Below are 20,700 nucleotides of genomic sequence, written 5' to 3' on the forward strand. Positions count from 1 at the left end.
AAATAAAATTACAAAACTATTTGTATAAAATATGGCTATATACTGTATTGCTATGCATGTATAAAATTACTTTCACGGCGCAAAGACATCATCCCTTCCCTCCAAACATGAGTGCGTTGAGTGTAGTATCAGCTGTTTTGCGGGGTTTGCTTTTAAGCAGATTTTAGCTAAAAATGTGTAATTGAAGAGGGATTGTCGATAGTATCAGCTGAATACTATTTCAACTCATGTTTTCTCTGGTAAACACACTAGTCATTCTGGTGTTGAATATAAACATTTTATTTTTGCCAAACGGATCCATTTATAAACTACTAGCCAAGTACCCGTCCTTCGTACGGAGATGGCGTAAAAGTATACAATGCTTATTGCAGTTTTACTCGTGCGTTGCATTTGCAATGGGAGAGGACACGTTGAATGAATAATTTGGTTTACTTTAATTTACGGTATACTATAGTATAGAACATCTACCAAAGCCATAATGTTCGACCACTGCACCTAAACAATAGAAAAAAGTTAAGTTCTTTCAGGTTTGTGTTGCTGCTTGGTTCAAATTATCTGTTGTCATAAATGTATAAAGAACTAATGGTGATATTCAATATGACAGGGAGGAGACCTTTTTGGCAAACCGTATAACCTTTTAATGCTATTGAATATCATATAAACAAATTGTGTAGTTGAAACAGCTGGCAAAATTATTTAATTCCTTTTAAATATGAATACTCATAAGGTTAACATGGGAAACTCTAGAGCCGCTGGGGCGGAGCCCGAAAGGAGTTTTGAGGTAAGAATTATGTATATATGTTAAGGTAACACAGTACCCAAATATAAATTTTTTTAAAATTTTTTTTTATTATTTAGTTTTGTAGAACAGACTTTTCTGAACACGTAGATAATAAAAATTAAGGAAGAAAAAAATTATTTTTAAAATTTTCAGCTACTTTTATAAACTATTGCAGCCTAATTTAACATGTCCAGGGTCCTACTTAATCAAGACGCAGAGGGTACGCCGTCAAATATTAAATTTGTTTAAACATTTTTTATTATTTAGTTTTGTAGAACACACTTTCCTGAACACGTAGGCCTACATACCAAATATTATGGAAGAAAAAATTATTTTAAGCTATACAGTGACTTTTATACACTCTTACTTTAGCATGCCCAAGGGTCCTACTACTACCCGTGACAGGGGGTACTTTTGTCGTTTTCCGAAAGTCAATTGGTTTTTAGTCAGGTACACTTTTCTTCCTCAATTATAATCCAATTTCAATAAAAATTGGTGTGTGTGTTCCTCATATGATAAGGAACAATAATACGAATCAGTTTCCATGACAACCAAAAACCTTTGAAATAAAAAAATATTTTATGTTAAAAAATTACAAAATATTTTATACAATTTTTAAAATCATACTAACAATTTAATTTTGCTCAAAAACTTTTTTTGCTTCATATTATTGTTGGTAATAATGTATTAAACTTAGTACAAAAATTTCAAGTTGATAGGTTATATTTGTAAAAGTTATGTGTACCTAAAAACTGTCATTTTAACATGGGCGGGATAGGGAGTACTGTGTCACCTTAATCGGGAATGTGCTCCGACCAGTAGTTAATGCGTGATTGAACTTCAAACAAACAAACAAACACACAAACTTTCACATTCATAATATTAGTATGATTGTCATCTTGCATAACAAGCAGGCCCGGTTTTTATTTAAGCCCCCGTAGCAAAACTTACCCAAAAATAAACGTATTTAGAAGACATCAGTGCACTTAAACATGAAACATTGGACAAACGTTAAAACCGGCCCCGGATTTTACAATTGTATCAGAAGTATATCTTCAGTCTTCATAATCAATGGTCCAACCTAATACATAAATTGTTATACCAAGTCAACCTTGGCAAATAAAGTAACAGTTAAGTTGCCACATTTCTCGCGTTAACAACGTCTGAATCCTTGGGACCTAATCTTATGCAAATACTGAGGATAAGAACTTATCATGTGGAGAACTTAGTTGCGGACCAATTATTGATATCACGCCTTGTTAAGTGTTTAATTGTTCGTAAGTTGTGCTTACAATGTTTAAAAATGTAGCACATTGAAAAAAAAATAGTAGGCTGATGATAAAAAAAACTAGTATTTGAATTGTTTGCTCTAACGTTGTTACTACTTTTATGGCACAACAAATTTCATCTCCCTTAAATAATATATAAGTATTTTTCTGGATTTTTTTATTCTCAGCAGCGTGACTTTATTACAAATTATCGTTTTTACCTTATGAAATAAGAAGTTGTATTTAATTCGACACTCATTTGGCTCAAATTTGTAAAGGAATTCCAACTCTTATCATTAACATCATTATCTCGTTTCAATTATTTTTTAAATAATGACATTGTATGAGTACTTTTTAGAACTATGAAATGGTGTACTTTTTATCAATCCCACAGCAGATTTAGTCAAAATTTTACTATGAAATGTAGCTAAAGTAAGGAAGGCTATATAGGGACAAATTTAGAGTTTAAATTAAAGGACTGGAAGTTTTAAAAGATTTGCTAAACTGAATGTAACCATTTTAATTTGTGATATTTTAGGAAATCATTTATTTTATCATTCATTTGACTTTCGAGCAATTATTTAACTATAACTCTGCATTAAGCAGATTTTAGATGTAAAAATAAGATATACATTTTTTAAGTTTTTTAAAACAACCTATGTTATGGAATTTAGCAAGGTCCAGCCAGAGACTAACATAAGGTATACTAAACGAAAGTATATTTTAAAACCAGAAATAGTACATATTTCACGCTTACATTTCCAGGTTTGTAGGATAAAAAAATACAAATAAAAAATTTTAACTATTCATTTGCAATTATAAAGCTAAACCTATACTGTAAATTAAACACATAAGGCAAATTCAACTTTAAAATTAAACACCTGAAAACGAATTAGCAAAACCGGCCTAACAATGAGGCAGGTGTGCCAAAACCATGATAGAAAACGATTGGGCCAAAATAAATTGAATTCCCGTCATAACAGCCAGATTACATGATATGCCAGTGGCTGGCGAGTGGCGAGTTATTAACAACTTATTTTGGAGGCCGGAAACAGAAATGAACCTGGCGGCGCGGCGAATCGTCCTCAATGGGCGGCGATTGCTAACATTACCACGGCGAACAACGCGGTATTAAGCGGCGATTAAAAACTGGCACGAACCATAATCTGAGGCCCACTACGCTCACCGGGAGAGCTGGTCTGGGAGATGAGCGGTTGTGTGGTAACTCATATGTACTGTACAAGTTGATGAGTGCAGCTATCGTAGATTAGAATTGAAAGCCTTGGTATAGATTTACTTTTTTTGACACTAGAACCTAGTTGAAAAACGTTGATATGCTGGAGACAACTGCAGAACATCTTAACGGGGGGGTGTATATTTGACACCATTATGATTTCATGCAACTTGACAACTCGTGGATGTAAATGTGCAAAATAATCAGCTGATGATTTGTATACTATAGTCCGTTCAAAAGTTTTCTAGGTTCACCGAACATCCTTTTTAGAATAATATATATATCAGATTATACATAGTCAGCTGTTGTTTCAAAGTAAAGGAGGGGAAAAGCATGGCTTCTCACTAAAACGCATACATTTTATGAACGGAGTATAACCACAATATCAATTTGATAGTGTAAGTAGACTTGTCTTCAATTATTGTAAGATGTGAACCCTTTTTATGCACGTTTCGTGTCCGATGCAATTGAGCTCACTGATGTTTACATATTTTTTCCCATTGTAGAGAGTTTACAGTGCAAGATTTACTCTATGACAACATGTTCTAAAAAAAACATCGTTCATTGGTTCAGTTGATAAAATAGTTTTCATGTTAAGTTAAAAGTAAACAGTAGTGACATTGAAACCGCCTCTTCTTATATTGGACAAAGAAATTCGTATCGCATCAAGAAAATACATTTTCTGAACAAAGTCCTCAACTGATCCATTATGATTACAAATAATCTAAATGTTATGTCAATTGTTGTTCTAGAGACTGTATACATTATAATCATTGACAGTTTAAGCTCCTGCAACAGATTCTTCAAAACTCATCTTTTGCGCAGTGAAGCCCACAGAGCCTGTCACCTTTTTCATCATGTAAACGTGTTGCTCAACATATCATAAGAAATGTAAACGAATGCGTAATATTCCATTTAGACGAAATCCGAGATTTAAACGTACATAAATTAGAATTCATCAGCTGGTTGAAAGGATTATCGCCAATTCCCGCCAAGTGACAGTTTCCATGTTTCAGCCCAATTCCGTGTTTCCAAGTGACCTTGTGCCCACCCCCCCAAGTTGCCCCCGGGAGTTTGGCTTCGTCACAGCCCAATGTGGTCTGCCTTGGGCTCCGTTACCCGCCTTTGCTCGGTTGCCGTTTTACGATGCTTTTGATTTTTATTTTCCCTGCGCTGAAAGACGTTTACTGCGTTTTAAAATAAGCTCGTTCAATTTCGAGAGGTATTTATGTCAGGGGGTTATGTTGTATTTGAAATTAAGAAGTTATTACGGTGCAAAAGCATTTTGAAAAAGGAAGTGATAAAAATCTTGACTTTAGGTTAAACTAGAAGTAATATTATTTTTTAAATTAAGTTATGCACCTAACTGAGACATGCACCTAACCCCCCTATGACCACTTTTTCCCAATTTTAAAGCAACTAAGGCCAAACAAACGACGAAAATAGCTAATCAAACCTAAACAAATGATAAACAATCGATTTCAATGGTTTTTAGCTCAAAACGACGAATGGGCGCTGCTGGTGTGAAGCTAGCAGCGCCCACTTTATTTTTCGTTTTTAAAAGCAACTAAGACCAAGCAAACGTCAAAAATAGCACAACAAACCTAAACAAACGATAAACAAACGATTTAGGTTATTTTGAAGTTTATTTTAAATATGGGCGCTGCCAGCTTCACATACCTAGCCCTAACCACTCCTAAACACATTAACCTTTTTTCATATACAATGGAAAATTTCTAGGTGTTAAGATGGAACTAAACAATTTACAACTCCATACAAGTCACTAGGAATCATGTTTATTCAAATCCAATGACTTTAAAACTTGCATAAAAACTGTTAATTAACTACTAATTGCCGCGTAAACCACACCATAGCCGTGTTGTAACCGTTCCATATTACCCATTTAATTAACATTTCCCTGTTAAAATACCGAGTTTGTATGCTAAACGCATCTAGCATAAAGACAAGTAATAGCAAAGCATTGTTTATATCGCCAGTTACGCGCTGCTGGCAGCAAACATAGGCGTTGAATAACATTACCGTCTTGTACTGGGAAACGTATCATTACCCTCAGTTTCCATCGTATTAGCGTCCATCGGAGGTTATTTAGGAGTTTACACAGTACACGACCCGAGGTGTGACCGTGATGCAGATACGCAGATTGCAATAACTATTGTAAAGTGAGTTAACACATTTAGTTAACACGTAACTCTAGCTCGGCTGTATTATGTAGGTCTGGACACCTAGTGATCGTAGGTACGCACTGCGACGTAGAGCCGATATCGCTCCTAACACGTACCAAGCAACACAGGCATACGTTAACACGTAACTCTAGCTCTGCTGTGTTATATAGGTCTGGACACCTAGTGATCGTAGGTACGCACTGCGACGTAGAGCCGATATCGCGCCTAGTTAACACGTACCAAGCAACACAGGCACACGTTAACACGTAACTCTAGCTCAGCTGTGTTATGTAGGTCTGGACACCTAGTGATCGTAGTTAGGTACGCACTGTGACGTAGAGCCGATATCGCTCCTAGTTAACACGTACCAAGCAACACTGGCACACGTTAACACGTATCTCTAGCTCGGCTGTGTTATGTAGGTCTGGACACCTAGTGATCGTAGTTAGGTGACGTAGAGCCTATATCGCTCCTAGTTAACACGTACCAAGCAACACAGGCACACGTTAACACGTAACTCTAGCTCTGCTGTGTTATGTAGGTCTGGACACCTAGTGATCGTAGTTAGGTACGCACTGCGACGTAGAGCCGATATCGCTCCTAGTTAACACGTACCAAGCAACACAGGCACACGTTAACACGTAACTCTAGCTCTGCTGTGTTATGTAGGTCTGGACGCCTAGTGATCGTAGTTAGGTACGCACTGCGACGTAGAGCCGTTATCGCTAGTAGTATACACGTACCAAGCAACACAGGCACACGTTAACACGTAACTCTAGCTCTGCTATGCTATGTAGGTCTGGACACCTAGGCGGGTTACACACCGGTGTCGCGGATATGATGTCGCCGATATTTCTGATGTCGCGGACATGATGTCTGCGACATGTAATAAAATGCAACCATGGGAGAAGGGACACGTGCTGGCGACATGAGAGGGAATCAGTTCAGTTTTTCACCAGTTTCAATAATGTCATCCTCTGAAGAAGATGGTGTGTTGTTGCTGCTGATGCTACGGAGACGAAGACGACGACGAAGAGTAAATGTGAGAAGAGAGTTTTGGACCCATCCTTATTGGAAGGATAATCAGTTGTCCAGTCAATTCGCATTGACTCTAGTATAATATAACCACCACTCGAGTAAACCCACCACTCAACTCACAAAACAAAACAGAAGTACCAAGACCAAGTGACAGCGCCGAAACTACTAGAAACGTATTCTGCGCATGCGCGGGCCCAAGAGACACGAGACATGTCTGTCCAAACACCGACCGGTTGGTTCGCTCGAGACACGCGTCTGCGACACGAGTCGCAGACAACGTGTCCGCGACACTGGTGTGTAAAGCTCCATAAGATAATATAGGTTGGTTTTCGAGGGGCATGTCGCGGACACGAAAAATATCGGCGACATCATATCCGCGACACCGGTGTGTAACCCGCCCTAGTGATCGTAGTTAGGTACGCACTGCGACGTAGAGCCGATATCGCGCCTAGTTAACACGTACCAAGCAACACAGGCACACGTTAACACGTAACTCTAGCTCTGCTGTGCTATGTAGGTCTGGACACCTAGTGATCGTAGTTAGGTACGCACTGCGACATAGAGCAGATATCGCGCCTATTTAACACGTACCAAGCAACACAGGCACACGTTAACACGTAACTCTAGCTCGGCTGTGTTATGTAGGTCTGGACACCTAGTGATTCTAGTTAGGTACGCACTGTGACGTAGAGCCTATATCGCTCCTAACACGTACCAAGCAACACAGGCACACGTTAACACGTAACTCTAGCTCTGCTGTGCTATGTAGGTCTGGACACCTAGTGATCGTAGTTAGGTACGCACTGCGACATAGAGCAGATATCGCGCCTATTTAACACGTACCAAGCAACACAGGCACACGTTAACACGTAACTCTAGCTCGGCTGTGTTACGTAGATCTAGACACCTAGTGATCGTAGTTAGGTACGCACTGTGACGTAGAGCCGATATCGCGCCTTAACACGTACCAAGCAACACAGGCACACGTTAACACGTAACTCTATCTCGGCTGTGTTATGTAGGTCTGGACGCCAATTAAGAGAGTCTGATTTAATTGCTGATACAAAGCTTTAATAACAGTCCGCCGAAGACACGTGGCCTTCTAATGGGTTGACGTTTGATCGAACGTGACTAGTTGTCGAGGCCCAAGGCTCCTGCACCTGATGAGTCCTGCGTCCTGATCCTCATCTGATCCTGATTCTGCGCAGCTTGCACTAGAAAAGCGACCTATTGGTCTTCCGCTTTCCGATCTTTTAGTACACGTAATGTTGCTGACCAATGTCATAACTAGGTGCTTTAGGGATCCACAAAGTGTTTTGTACTCTATGACAGCTATCTATTCCTTCCGCATACTCATACGTATACGATGACATCTAAGTTAACCGAAAATCACAAAATCGCCAATCAGAACTGTATATGGTTACAGTAAATATTTAGAACATTGTATCTAGAGGTTCCTCACAATGGATTGACTGAACCATTATTTTTACCATTCCCTCAAACTCTCCAAACTATTCTCCACGACTGTCGCAACTCCAACGGACAACCATTTCCATTTTTCTCGGAATAATTATCCGCAACCGCCACACGCCACCATACACCATACAGGTATTATTAGCTATCGCGCCCGCACCCGCGATACATAAGATAGAACTTTTCAACTAATTAAAGTAGGAAAGTTTGATCGGACAAGCCCGTGGTCTAGACCCCCTCTCCCCCTCACCCCCTGGCTACAACCGGTCAGGGAGAGTAATGGCGGATCAAATGTCTCGACTGGCAGGTTCTCAATTAACCGACCGGCCCAGTTCTCCGCGGATAATCCAAAAACTGCACTCGATGTAAGATGTGAGCCCCGTTGTCTTATAACGAGTGCGGCGTAGGTGAAACTGTGCAGTTCAGTGCATCAGTGATCAGTTCAAACATTTACTACAAAAATAAGGTAAATCCCGTCTCCATGCCTCACGAATTTGACGTCGTATTAACTTTCATTGGTTTAGATCAAACAATGTTGAAAGAAAAGATTAACTTGGGCTCTACAATGTATAGTTTACGGAGCTATAATCGAGATTGTTTTTGTGTTAACTATAGTAGAGCCTACTCCTTACAACTATAATATCACTAAGACCATATTAAAGTAAAGAAGTTCTATTGTATCGTACCCACTTTGCAACGAATGTAACTATTAGGCGGAATTAATTAAAAACGCGAAAGCTACCAACACGAGATTATTAGCTTTTATGACTTAACAAGGTTTAATTTGTATAAACACATTTTATTAGGTTTTAATCTCGATTTTATGCGATGGCATTTACCATGTAAGTCAAAACGCAAGTAATACACGTTGTCCTAGCTGGACCATATATGGATATATGCGGGCAACTTCTTAATTAACCTTTATAACTGTTCAGTTAGAATAGACTTATTTACGCAAAATAACGTATATTGATTATACTTTGGAGCAAATTTACTTAAATTCATTTACTTTGTATGGTAAAAATTATTTTTCATACAACCAAAAACACTAAAAAAATTTTCAAAAAATGTTATATAAAATTTTTAAAGGAGTAAGAAAAACGTTAAATAGTTGTTACAACACTCGCTGATAATGCTTCTAAAACTATTTTTTAGAAGTACTTCATAAACGAACTAGTAGAACTGCGAGAAAATATATCTCTGTGTTACTAATGTTAAATAGGTTTTGTAGCTGAACATAACTTCTTCAGTTACCTTTACCAGCACGATTCTTTTGCTCACGCTTTGCATTTCTTTTCTATACACTATCCCGATCAACAAACAAACTATACGTTCTAAAGAACAATCAAAATAATATCTTACCGTGGGGCACATCTTGCACTGGTACTTCCTGCCGGAGCCGTTGTGGGTGACCACGTGGTGCTGGTCAGGGCCCTTGGCAGCCAGGGGGTGAGGGACGATGAGGGTCGCTGCCCCGTGGGGAGGCGAGGCCGAGGAACTGCTGGAACTGTGGGAGCGGGCGGCGCCTCCATACAACCCTCCCAGGCCTCCAGGAGGATCCATCCGTCCATCGTCCACCCCTGCAACACGGGTTGGTGAAAATGAGACTTGGAGGTTGTTGGGAAGTTGTGGAGTTTGGAACGGATTATTGTAATATAAACTTCGAGGTCACAACAGTTTGCAACGATAATGAAAAGAGAGTGTGCTTCCAATTCTATAAGGTTGTTGGAGTTACAATCATATTAATGTATGGAAGGGAAGGCAACTCATGATGTAGTTATGTATACTAGTTACAGCATACAAAAAAAAATTGTCGATGAATAATATATAATATATGTACCGAAAGCTAAATGAATCAGACACGTAATGGATGCTACTTTTAAAGATTGACGTTTGAGGAACTAATGTTTGCACTAAAGTTGTTGGGTAAACTACTGGAATTTGTTTCTAACTCTTAATTCCTCAATAAAGTATATTTAAATACACTAAACACAGTTAAACCTTAGTTTGGGGCTCTCAAAAACCCAGTATGACGTAATTTTTGCTGGTACCTAAGACTGTGGTTATATGTTTTAAAGAATAGTAAGGGAAAACGTTTTTTACTCATACATTTTTTTTTATCAGGGGATGGCTTGATTAGAACGGTAACCCCAAGAAATCTGACACCCTAACCATTAGACTACAAATTGTAACATTTAAAATGTCTTTATAACCTTCAAACGTTTTACGCAAATTGATATGCAAAATTAACTCTGCCTTTTATTCGTGTTAATCTTTTTCACTAACGAAAATATTTTAGAACTCAAATAGCTCAAAAATACATTCGCAGCTAAAACCTCCGCATGATAGTGTGCTAATCTACACCTCATTACTATTACAGTTCAACATAACATTTACTGATGTAGTTTCTCTTTGAGTCGGTGAGGTTAGTCGTAAACGACAAAGTAGAAGTTGTTACACGATCAATAAAAGTTGAATCGATGACTGGAACCGTTCATAGATCAGGTTTGACTTCTCACTTTGCCTTAACAGAACACTACTTCAACAGCTGTGATTATCTAATGTCGAGAAGTTGACTAGATAGGCGAGTGTGAACGATACTCAGCTTAGAAAGGAACAATAAAATCTATGGTTAAAGACACATTTGTATCCTGAATTGGCTAACAAGCTATAGAATGTTCAGTAGTTACTTTAATACGATTCCCAGGCTATTAGTCTGATGTAATTGTATAGTCTAGTTTAATCAACTCAAAAATGTGAGTTTTTCTTTGAAGGTATGGAAATGGAAATTTGTCATTCTAGCTTATGAACTGAGTAGATCTAATAGTATATTTCGTACCTAGGACCAAACATGAGGTTTTGCCGGCTCGAGATCATTTAAACTATTTGGAATTTGACCTATGAGCTGGCATACGGGCTATTAATAAACAGCTGTGTCTAAGGAATATGTCGGCCTTAGTCGCTAACAAGATTACAAGATCGCGCCACTCATCCTACACTCATCTCCATTCATACTTGGCTTAAAATACCTACTTTGTATGGTCGCCATTTCATTAAAAAGTGTTAAAGTATCTCTTTATTGGCTTACAAAAAAACAGCACCGAACAGAAATAAAGCCATGCTACACTCATTCCTTACTTTCATTTTTACATAGGCATACACAACATTATGTAATTGTCTTAATCAAAATTATTAAAATGATAAAAAAAAACTCCAACAAGTATTAATGTGTAAATAACATAAAGGGAGTATGTTTTATCTATGATATTATTTAACAAGATCAAAGTTAAATTAATGTATCTTGGTTTGTTTAGTTTATTATGTTCACACCTAAATTTCAGAACACAGTAATGGATGGTTTGAATATATTTTTACTAAAGAAGCATAACCGTACCATAGTCCAATTCCGTTTGGGACTCTGATTATCCAATAATAAGTCACCAAACGTCCATGAAACCAACAAAAACACATAATATTTGACAACACTAAATTTTCAAATCCACAACTCATGACACCGAATTTGTATTATTCTGACAGTGTCAAACTCCAAAACCGCTGTGTCATTAGTTTTGCAACAGCCACCTACTCGGGTTACAGTAACATTAACATGCACTAATTTGTAACTAATACTCTACAAGTGTGTCAGAGTGTCTAAGGCTGGGCGCGCCTAATGATTCTGATGCTCATGACACTATTGACTGACATGACACACTGATTGATATTCTAATTCAATCAGTCATGCAAAGAACCTTTAGTTTTAACCTATCATTGGTTTTAAGGGGAAAGAAACGACCTTTACATTTGGTGACTAATGTTTTTCTTTTTCAAAAAGTAGGTCACAGAACTTATTGAGGTAATAAATTAAATGTGTATGTGTATGTGTATTTGTTTGAGATGTCTTGTAAAAGTCTCTATTATTCTATTATGAGATTGATTTATGAAAATTTTCTTTATTGTGTTAAGATTCAATTATAAACTGTTATTATTCAATTTATTAGTTATGTATAAATAGATGTACATTTATTTAGTCACCAAATTCTATGCAACATTTTTCTTAAATCACTGTAGTCTACTATTTTTTTTCTTTTGCTCAAAAATTTAAATTTGTTTCATCTCTGCTTAAAAAAACCTAATGCGTGTAGTTGGCATTTGAATGAATGATTGGTATTGAAAATTGCTTGCTTTCAAGACAAAAAAATCGTTACGCTAAAATAGCTATATGTTCTGTTTCTGTTTTAAATGTTTTTATTGTAATGTAGGTATATTGTAATAATTTGTTATAATCTAAAACATTTTAAACAAGAATTTCTTAATTATAATTACCAGATTTTACCCACGGTCTTCACCCTGTTTGACTTCATAAGTATTAATAAAACTATTGATTGGTTAAGTTAAGCTAAAATAAACAAAACAGAATACAGTAATACACAAACAATCACACCTGATAAGGTAATTAATTGAATGAATAACAAACAAATAAGTACATCTGAGGTATTTTTTACATTAGGTATATGGAAAGTTCCCTTTAGAAAGGAATTACGACCTTAAAGGGTAATTTATGAAATAATGAATAGTTTTGCGCAAGGTTTCTCGTCGTGACGAAATTTTTAAGTACGTGGTTTATGGGGGTGTGACTTGTAGCTTTCTCAAATGTTCATGGGTACTATGGGATTTATATATGGATAACCAAAAACTGCCTTTAGTGATTGCATATTTAGCATATATTGTGACATGTATCGTTGCATTTGCATATATGTTTACTGCATGTGTATGTTTACTTAGCGAACATTGTTTCCAACTCTCATCGTATTGCGGTTTTATGGTTCTCAAGAATCAAGAATCAAGAATCAAGAATTTTTATTTCCATAAAATGTGGTTACATTGCTGGAAAACGTCAGTCAATGTCTTTTTCTTCTGACCCATATTTAGATGGGCAAATTAGCATCCAGCGAGCCAACGTAGGAAATTAATTTTCCACACATTAATGTGCAATTCCTCCAAATAGTACAATTGACTCGCCCAAAAGAAACTCAGATAAACAAAACAACCAGCAGTTATGCTATTGAGTCCTAACACGCAAATGCGAAGAAGATCAATTACATTTGAACATTTACATAATTGTATTGTTGGCAGGAAATACATAAAACGCCAAATGCTCCATGTAGTAGCGAATTCAACATGCGAATTCAGTGGCAAGCCTGTAATTGAAGGAATGCCTTGTAATTATTGCGTAAGTATGATCCCTGAATATTCAGGATCTTTCAGGAAAGGTCTTTGCTGACTCTTAGCTCGATCGAAAACAGACATAACCAAATTTATGCCATTAAAACATAATGTGTTAAGTTGCGACTGACCATTATTTAATCAATTCGTAGCAGGACTTTTGGCTGGCATTTGACATTTTATTTTCGGTTTCACCATTGAAGGATTTCTGTATAGTGGAGCGTATACGTGTTCCCACCTGAATTAAAAAAGGTTAATTATGGAGGTGGGCAAATTAGTTTCCAAATCATAGATTATACAATAAATTCCCTTGTAGATTTGTCATCCTTATGGATAACTTAAACAGTGCTAAAGAGTGATTTCGTCTAGAAAGTAGGGTAGTTTTTACGTTCATTTACTCATTTATATTTTTATTTAAAAGCGTCTAAATTATTTTAACTAAATAAAACTATAGATATTTTCAACCTTTATGGGCCACAAATGGTTTTACTGCTCTGAAAGTAAAATTAAACGTTAAGGACTCTATATATCAATTTAACATTTCTTAAATGGAACTGCCAAAACTATATATTAGTGTTATTAGTATATGATTTCGGCCAGTAACGTCATTTGATTATGTTAATGGTACATACAGCTTTCTTATATTCTTGGTTTTAACTATAGTCAATATCAAAATGCCCACACGGCCAGTACAATATGCAACGTAATCTATTTCAATATTGATTCTTTAACAGCCGGTCCAACCATATACAGCTGAGTAATCTGTCTTTAAGATTATTGTGAATTTATTTAGAGAAACAGTTTATTAGTTCTCAAAATTATAAGGTGGAGTTTTTAATTTTCAATCATGATCGATTTTGAAATAATTGCTAAGCGAATTTTCTACTTACTAAAATTGAAAGGGACTTCTAGCAGTAACATGAAAAATATCCGTATGGTCACGTGGTGCAGTTAGTGCTGCCAACCTAAACTTGCCATCGCGGAAAATGAACAGAATGCTTCAGTATCAAAAGTTTAACAAAAACACCACACTAATAAAAACACACGTAAAAAATAAACACGCAGTATACACACATGTGACGCATACAAGTAACAGACGCGTACTGAGCTGGCGTGGAGTCCAGCGAGAAATTAAAACGTAAACAGTATTAATAGAGATAAAAAAGAACAATGAAATACGGCGAGAGAAAAAGTAATTGACTAAAGCGATTGCTATTGGTCAGCGTCCGGCGTTTGTTTTTGTTGGAGCAGAGAGAAAAACCGAGAGAAAGAGGGAGGGGGTGGAATGAAAAGAGACAGAGGTTCGTTTGAATAAAGTGTTTAGTGGTTCGGGATGAAAGTAAAGAGCCGAATTTGAGCGGTCATTACAGCCTTGATGAGGAATCCGACCTTCAATAGCAATGTGGTTGGTATCGTTGGACTCAGTGGTGTAATTTCTGTGGGTAATAAAATGAATTAAAATTCCAAATTTTATTGGTATGTTATCATATTTGGAATGTGTGCAGCAATTTAAATTTGGATTAATGACAGTAATTCAGCGGATGATAGTGAATAGGTTGGGTGTGAAGTAATGAGGTTCAAAATTATAGATGGTTATAGTTTTTTTTTTAAGGAAATCAGCATGACACAATCATTCATTAGATTAGTCTAATTATAAGTCAACCTACCAACATTAAGGTTTTTATTACCACAACCCCTCCCACAATTATAAACGGTTTATAAATTGTCGATGTTAGCCTCCGAATCACTTTAGTTAATTAATTAATGGTTTAAATAGCTAAACTCTCAGGTTAACCTTGAAGAAGTAATACACTACTGCAGTTTCAGCCCTTAGGCAGTTTTTTCACGTATCAAAGGAAGTAAAAAGTTTTCGTATTCGTATAAATGAAAACTTTTGACTTCCTTTACCTGAAGAAAGCCCCCGTCGTCTGAAACTGCAGTAGTGTATTACTACAGTACTCCAAGGTTAACCTGACAGTCAAGGAATTTACACCTAATTATAAATTGTGAACGATTTAAGAATGCATAATCGTATTTCACAATTATTTAAAGTACCTTTCTTGGAGTTCTTGCAGTTTTCGGTCAGGTTAGGTTTTTTAAAAATATGATACTATTAAATTTTTACTGACTAACATAGCTGTAAAACAGTTATTTACTAATATCTGAGATCAAAGAAAACTGTTAATAAATGTCTTCAAAAATTTCTTAGACCCCTACAGCTAAACGTATGGTAAATCCATTTATATTTTGAAATGAAATCCGATTTAGAAAAATAATAAGTCAATCATATTTACTTCGATGTTCAATTTGCGTTTTATGCTACTGAACACACCAAACAACACTGGACCTATTGTGCCACCTTGCAGATGACGTGTTACTTCCACGGTTGTGAATCACACATTCCAAGCCTTGAGACGTGCGGTCACTACAAAGGCCGCGTTCTATTTTCCAATATCAAGTCCGTTTCAATTACCCAGTTCTGCAACCAAGGTCTGAGTTACACGCACATTTAGATCCTTTAATGACAAGTGTTACACGTGTTACACTTATATATGTCATTAACTATTAACAACAAATTAGTAGTTAGTCGTAGTATTGAGAGCGGTACTAAAATACTTCAAAAATGTCATGAAATAATAAGTGTATAAATGGTGTAGAGGTTTTTAATTTATTAAATATGCCAACTGACCCAAAATGCCTGTTATACCCAACTCAATTTATGAACATGCAGCCTGTTTTCATTAGATTGTTACCTAGGTGTATCATGAGAAAGCCTTAACAGGATAAAGCCTTAACAGCCTTACCCGCTAGCCAAACCGTGTATATACTAGTTATCAGATTAATTCTAAAGGGCCATGTCTTACTACTTATCTCATGCAAAAATTACCAACATACTTTACAAATTGTACTAAAAGTATTTAATATCATATAATAGTTGAATATACAAATATTTAGCAGTAAACCGGGAAGAAAATGCTACCAGCGTTATTTCAAACAATTATTTTTAAATTTTATTTTTCCACTTCCACCGATACATAGGCCTACATACAACCATAGACAAAAATAATTAAATATAGCTGTGCTGCGGTTACGATAGGTTCTGGCGCACACCACTGGGAGCACCATGTAGCTACGGCCTACGCACTACGTAACTACACGGTGCTTCCAGCGGTGTGGGCTAGAACCTATGGTAACTATGGTAACCACAACACGGCTGACAGTCTATTTTTAATTATTTTTGTCTATGACACAACACTCCTTATAAAACGTAAAACCAACTCTAACGAGCCCGAAACATCCGAATTACACGGCGTTAGATATAACCGCAATCAAATTACAGGTTTCCAACACGAATATTACTTTCCGGGAGCGAGCGATCGAAACGTCGCTCCGTCTATCAAGAGATAAACGCAGGCTGGAGCGACAATCGCGTGCTTACAAAGGGAGGACTATCGGCGGCCTTGCGACACGCGATGTAGAGTCTGGAGTGCGCCTGCGCGGGCTACTGGGGGAACACTGCGCAGCGCAGCCCGGGGACACTGCGCAGGCAACGCTACTGAGCGAGCTGTACGCAAGCCGCGCCAAGCAACGCGCACGGCGAACCGGACACTTATCACGCATGCGCATAACAAATTTCTTATCTCGCAGTTTTAAGCTTGTTTCCACCACTCGTAGAACCTTTTGGTAGTGTAGAACGGGTTTAAAGTCAAGACATTATCCGAATTATCAAATAATGTTACTAAGCGTTTGTATAGCCCTACTATAAGGCAATTTAAAACATAACCACAATCAACTACTGGCTTATTTAAGGGAAACCTCGAAAAGTTAAACTACATGAGGGAACTTTATGTAATTAGTTACCAATTATTGAGTTTTGAGTTCCTAGTTGTCCTAAAAAGAGTGTGAGTAAAAAGAGTAGACTTTCGTCGCGAACTATATGACATTTAGCTTATTTAGCTATAAGCTTATTTAACATAAAATATTTGTTTAGTACGTTTTTTATTAACAGGACGATAAACTGGTATCTCAACTAAACAAGACAACATATTGTAATACTATTTTAGTTTGTTATGCGCACTATATTACCATGACCTAGTAGGCTATCGCTCTATTGAATGATTTCGGAATATCATGTGACATTGGCTATATTCCACAGATTGATTATACAGTACGTAAAACCTATCTAAACCATCAAAGACCCACATGACCGGTACCTGCTGTTCACCTTTGGTTACAACACTGTTGGCAACAGATTGAGAGATTTACTTTCGCTCCGGTTCGAACATCAGGTGTTTATGAATCATACTGGAGTGAGAGACCGGTCCCATAAATCGACACTAGCGTTTAGCCAGCGTCGGATTGAAATTTATCGGATGAGTCGCGGACTAGACTGGGTGAATGGAGCAGAACAAGCAAAGTTTCGTCGGCGGTCCGTTTGAAGCATCTGCACCTCTTTACTTTTTGCCTAGGAAAAGCTGTTTGCAATTCATCTATTTCAACACGAGAGAGATGTATGCACTAAATATATGATAAGTCGATCTGAAACGTTTGTTAATTGTGACCAAAGAAGTATAGCATTAAAGATAAACCTATTAAAATATAAAGATAAATATTGTTTAAATTTATGCTGAGGGAAAAAGCAAGCCTAATATTCATTATCAGGTAGCCTCGACGGTGTATGGTGGACTAATTCATGTATTGAATGGAAAAGTTAAAATCTAAAGTATCTGTGAAATAGTGACTTTACATATTCCAATTTGGCTATGTCAATGAAGAATAATTGACCAAGACACATAATGCAGGAACGTTGACGTTTAGCTAATTTTATACTTATTCAACTTATTGAACAGTTTCGCTTGCGCAAATCAGAAACGTTTAACTGAATTAACATATATTTATTCAACATATCGAACATGTTCGCTTGGACAAAGCAGAAGAGTTGACGACTTGCTAATGAGAGATCTTTACGATGTGAGAACTCATCAACATACAAACCACGCGTAGTTTAGCAAGAGCCCACCCGGCCACAAACACGGGCGAGGCGACTTTAATGAATAATTAATAAATTAATTACTTTAATAGATTAAAAACACGTAGACCAATAATGATTACCAATGAGTTATTAAGTGGCTACTGAATAAATATTGTTATATGTATGGGTAATAGAGCTGAACGATGAACTCGACTAATAACGAGGAAAATAGAAGAAAATATTTAAGATGTTACGGAAACTTGATAAAGTTTAGTAAGAAGTATTCACAATGTTCTGCCTAATTCCACCTTCATCGCATATCATCTTAATATGTGTTTAGACAAGGAGAGCTATGTATAGGAAGAAAATTTGGCCAGATTAAGGTAGTTTGGATGGTAAAAGAACGTTTCACGTAACTCCAGTTGAATACTTTGCGCTTACATTAAAAAACTAATAAAATAGGCCTATTGTTTTAATCATTGGTATTTTTATGTTTGCTGTTTGCGGGTTTACACAGAATTTAATCTATTTAATTATCACACGTGTAAAACGTTAAAAAAACCCTCTACAAACATAGTATGTACTGCCAAGTTTCAACCGTCCGTCCAGAACGCGGTTCTTCTCCCGCCAGAATCACCGCCACGGTCAGCTGACTAAATGTTACCAGATGATTCCCAGATAGGATCAGCTGATCACGATGCTTTATGGCCCATTGTCCGCGACTGATGAGTTATTGTAGACGTCTGTTTCACTAAAACCCCGTGAGATTGCAATCGTGCCTTTGCTTATTCCGTCATCACGTCGATGTTTTTGAGTATTTACAGAAATTACGGTTAAAGCGAGCTGGGAGGTTTTGTTGTCAAGTTTAATGGTCCATTTCAGGTGTTTTAAAGTGTTTTGAAGTACAAGGTAATTTATTTATATTGGTAAATTTTTTAAGTTTTAAATTACATAAAAAAATAGCTGTTATTCGTTTATTATTATATGTTATTATAGTTATTCGACCAGATCTCTACCAGATAGCTTTAACCACAAAAAACACACTTGACAATTAATAAATACACTTTTTAACTGATTGTGCATAACATTCTAATTAGAAATATTTCCCATTGCTTGAAGTAGGAAAAAACTGGACTTTGGTTTAATATATTTACCGTTAACCTAACGTACCTTTGGTCTTTACTGTAAAGTGCTTCTTGTTTCTACTTCATATAAAAAGATAAATTATTTTTTTTATGTAGTATATTTATCTTTTATACACGCCTTCAATCCTAGTATTTATCAAATAAAATACATAAAACAATCGCACGCCATGCAATACCTAACGAGATTAATACACCAGTAAACCACTATTTAGCGCATAACAGACATTAGTAACTGCCACTCCATTCACTTGACCACTTATTACTTAGCATTAACTGTCCCTGTAGTTGTCTTATAGCTTAGTTGTAATAATATTTTGTTTAATTTAGTTTTATTTTTATATCAATTAAATTTTGTAATAGAGCTCGCCCGGCGCATGAGTCTTGTACGGCCTATGTGGGACTATTCTTTCGTATTTCTTATGTATATATATCTTAAGAAATGTTTAAAATAAAACAGATTATGATATGATTTGATTTGATTTTGACATTTAACAACTTCTCAACTGTCAAGTCCAACCTCCATTTACACAGCCTTGTACAGGGTTCCTATACTAACGACAAACCAGCGATATCCCTTGCATGATCTACATGTCCACAACCGTATATTACTGGACCAATTTCAGATCGAACAATTTTCACACTGGCAAGACCGGTAACGATGCAGTTTAAATCATCAAAGAAGTCTTATTACTGTCAAATCTCGAACCGACACCTGTCACATACCTCACCTGGCTTACACACTTGTTCCAATTGATCTGTCCCGTTAATTAACTGGAAAACTGCACTCGGTAGCGAAGTTTTGAAACTAAAATTTGAGAGGTTTTTGAAATTGGAATAAATATGATAACTAGCAGTTACCCAACGCGCTGAACAACTATTATTTTAAATGGTAATTTGTTCTTTACGATGAATAATAAAGGTGTATACAAAAAATTAAAAATAGAAAATTTTACTTAATTGCTAGTGGATAAACAATGTTTTTTTTTTAATAGTTGTATAAATATATAAGTTTTTAGGCGTACCTACCACCATGTGAGCACGCAACATAAAGCTGTCTGTTTGAAAAGCACGCATTTTCAAAATTTAAACCTACGATAGTCAGGGATTGCCCTAGTGCCTTATAATGGTGATTGTGAAAGCAAGGCACAAAGGAAATTGTATTTGCTTAAATTCAGAGGGTAATTCGGATTCAATAATCATCATTGGTCAATAATGTACGCGACAAATGATCAACCAAAATTTAATAGTTCTTGAAATGTTTTGTACTAATGCATTACATACATAGGTGTAATATATTGATAATCTAACATAAAAATCAATTCATCCCCTGTTGCTCAGCCAAATGACAATAGAACTTCGGGTCGCTCAAAAAATTAAAAGTTT

The 20,700-nt window shown here is 36.5% G+C and overlaps 1 protein-coding gene across 1 annotated transcript in view; it reads right to left on the reverse strand.

Moving 5' to 3' along the window:
• Nucleotides 1-20,700, reverse strand: part of LOC128989415 (uncharacterized) — a 123,265-nt gene that overhangs the window by 38,323 nt on the left and 64,242 nt on the right. Inside the window, exon 5 of the mRNA XM_054411306.1 lies at nucleotides 9,340-9,557. Coding sequence (XP_054267281.1) covers nucleotides 9,340-9,557 — 218 coding nt within the window. The remainder of the gene's footprint in view (nucleotides 1-9,339; nucleotides 9,558-20,700) is intronic.

This window comes from Macrosteles quadrilineatus, unplaced genomic scaffold (genome assembly GCF_028750875.1).
Source record: "Macrosteles quadrilineatus isolate MER2022 unplaced genomic scaffold, UCM_ALF_1.0 Scaffold_3__2_contigs__length_128488019, whole genome shotgun sequence".
Lineage (NCBI taxonomy): Eukaryota > Metazoa > Arthropoda > Insecta > Hemiptera > Cicadellidae > Macrosteles > Macrosteles quadrilineatus.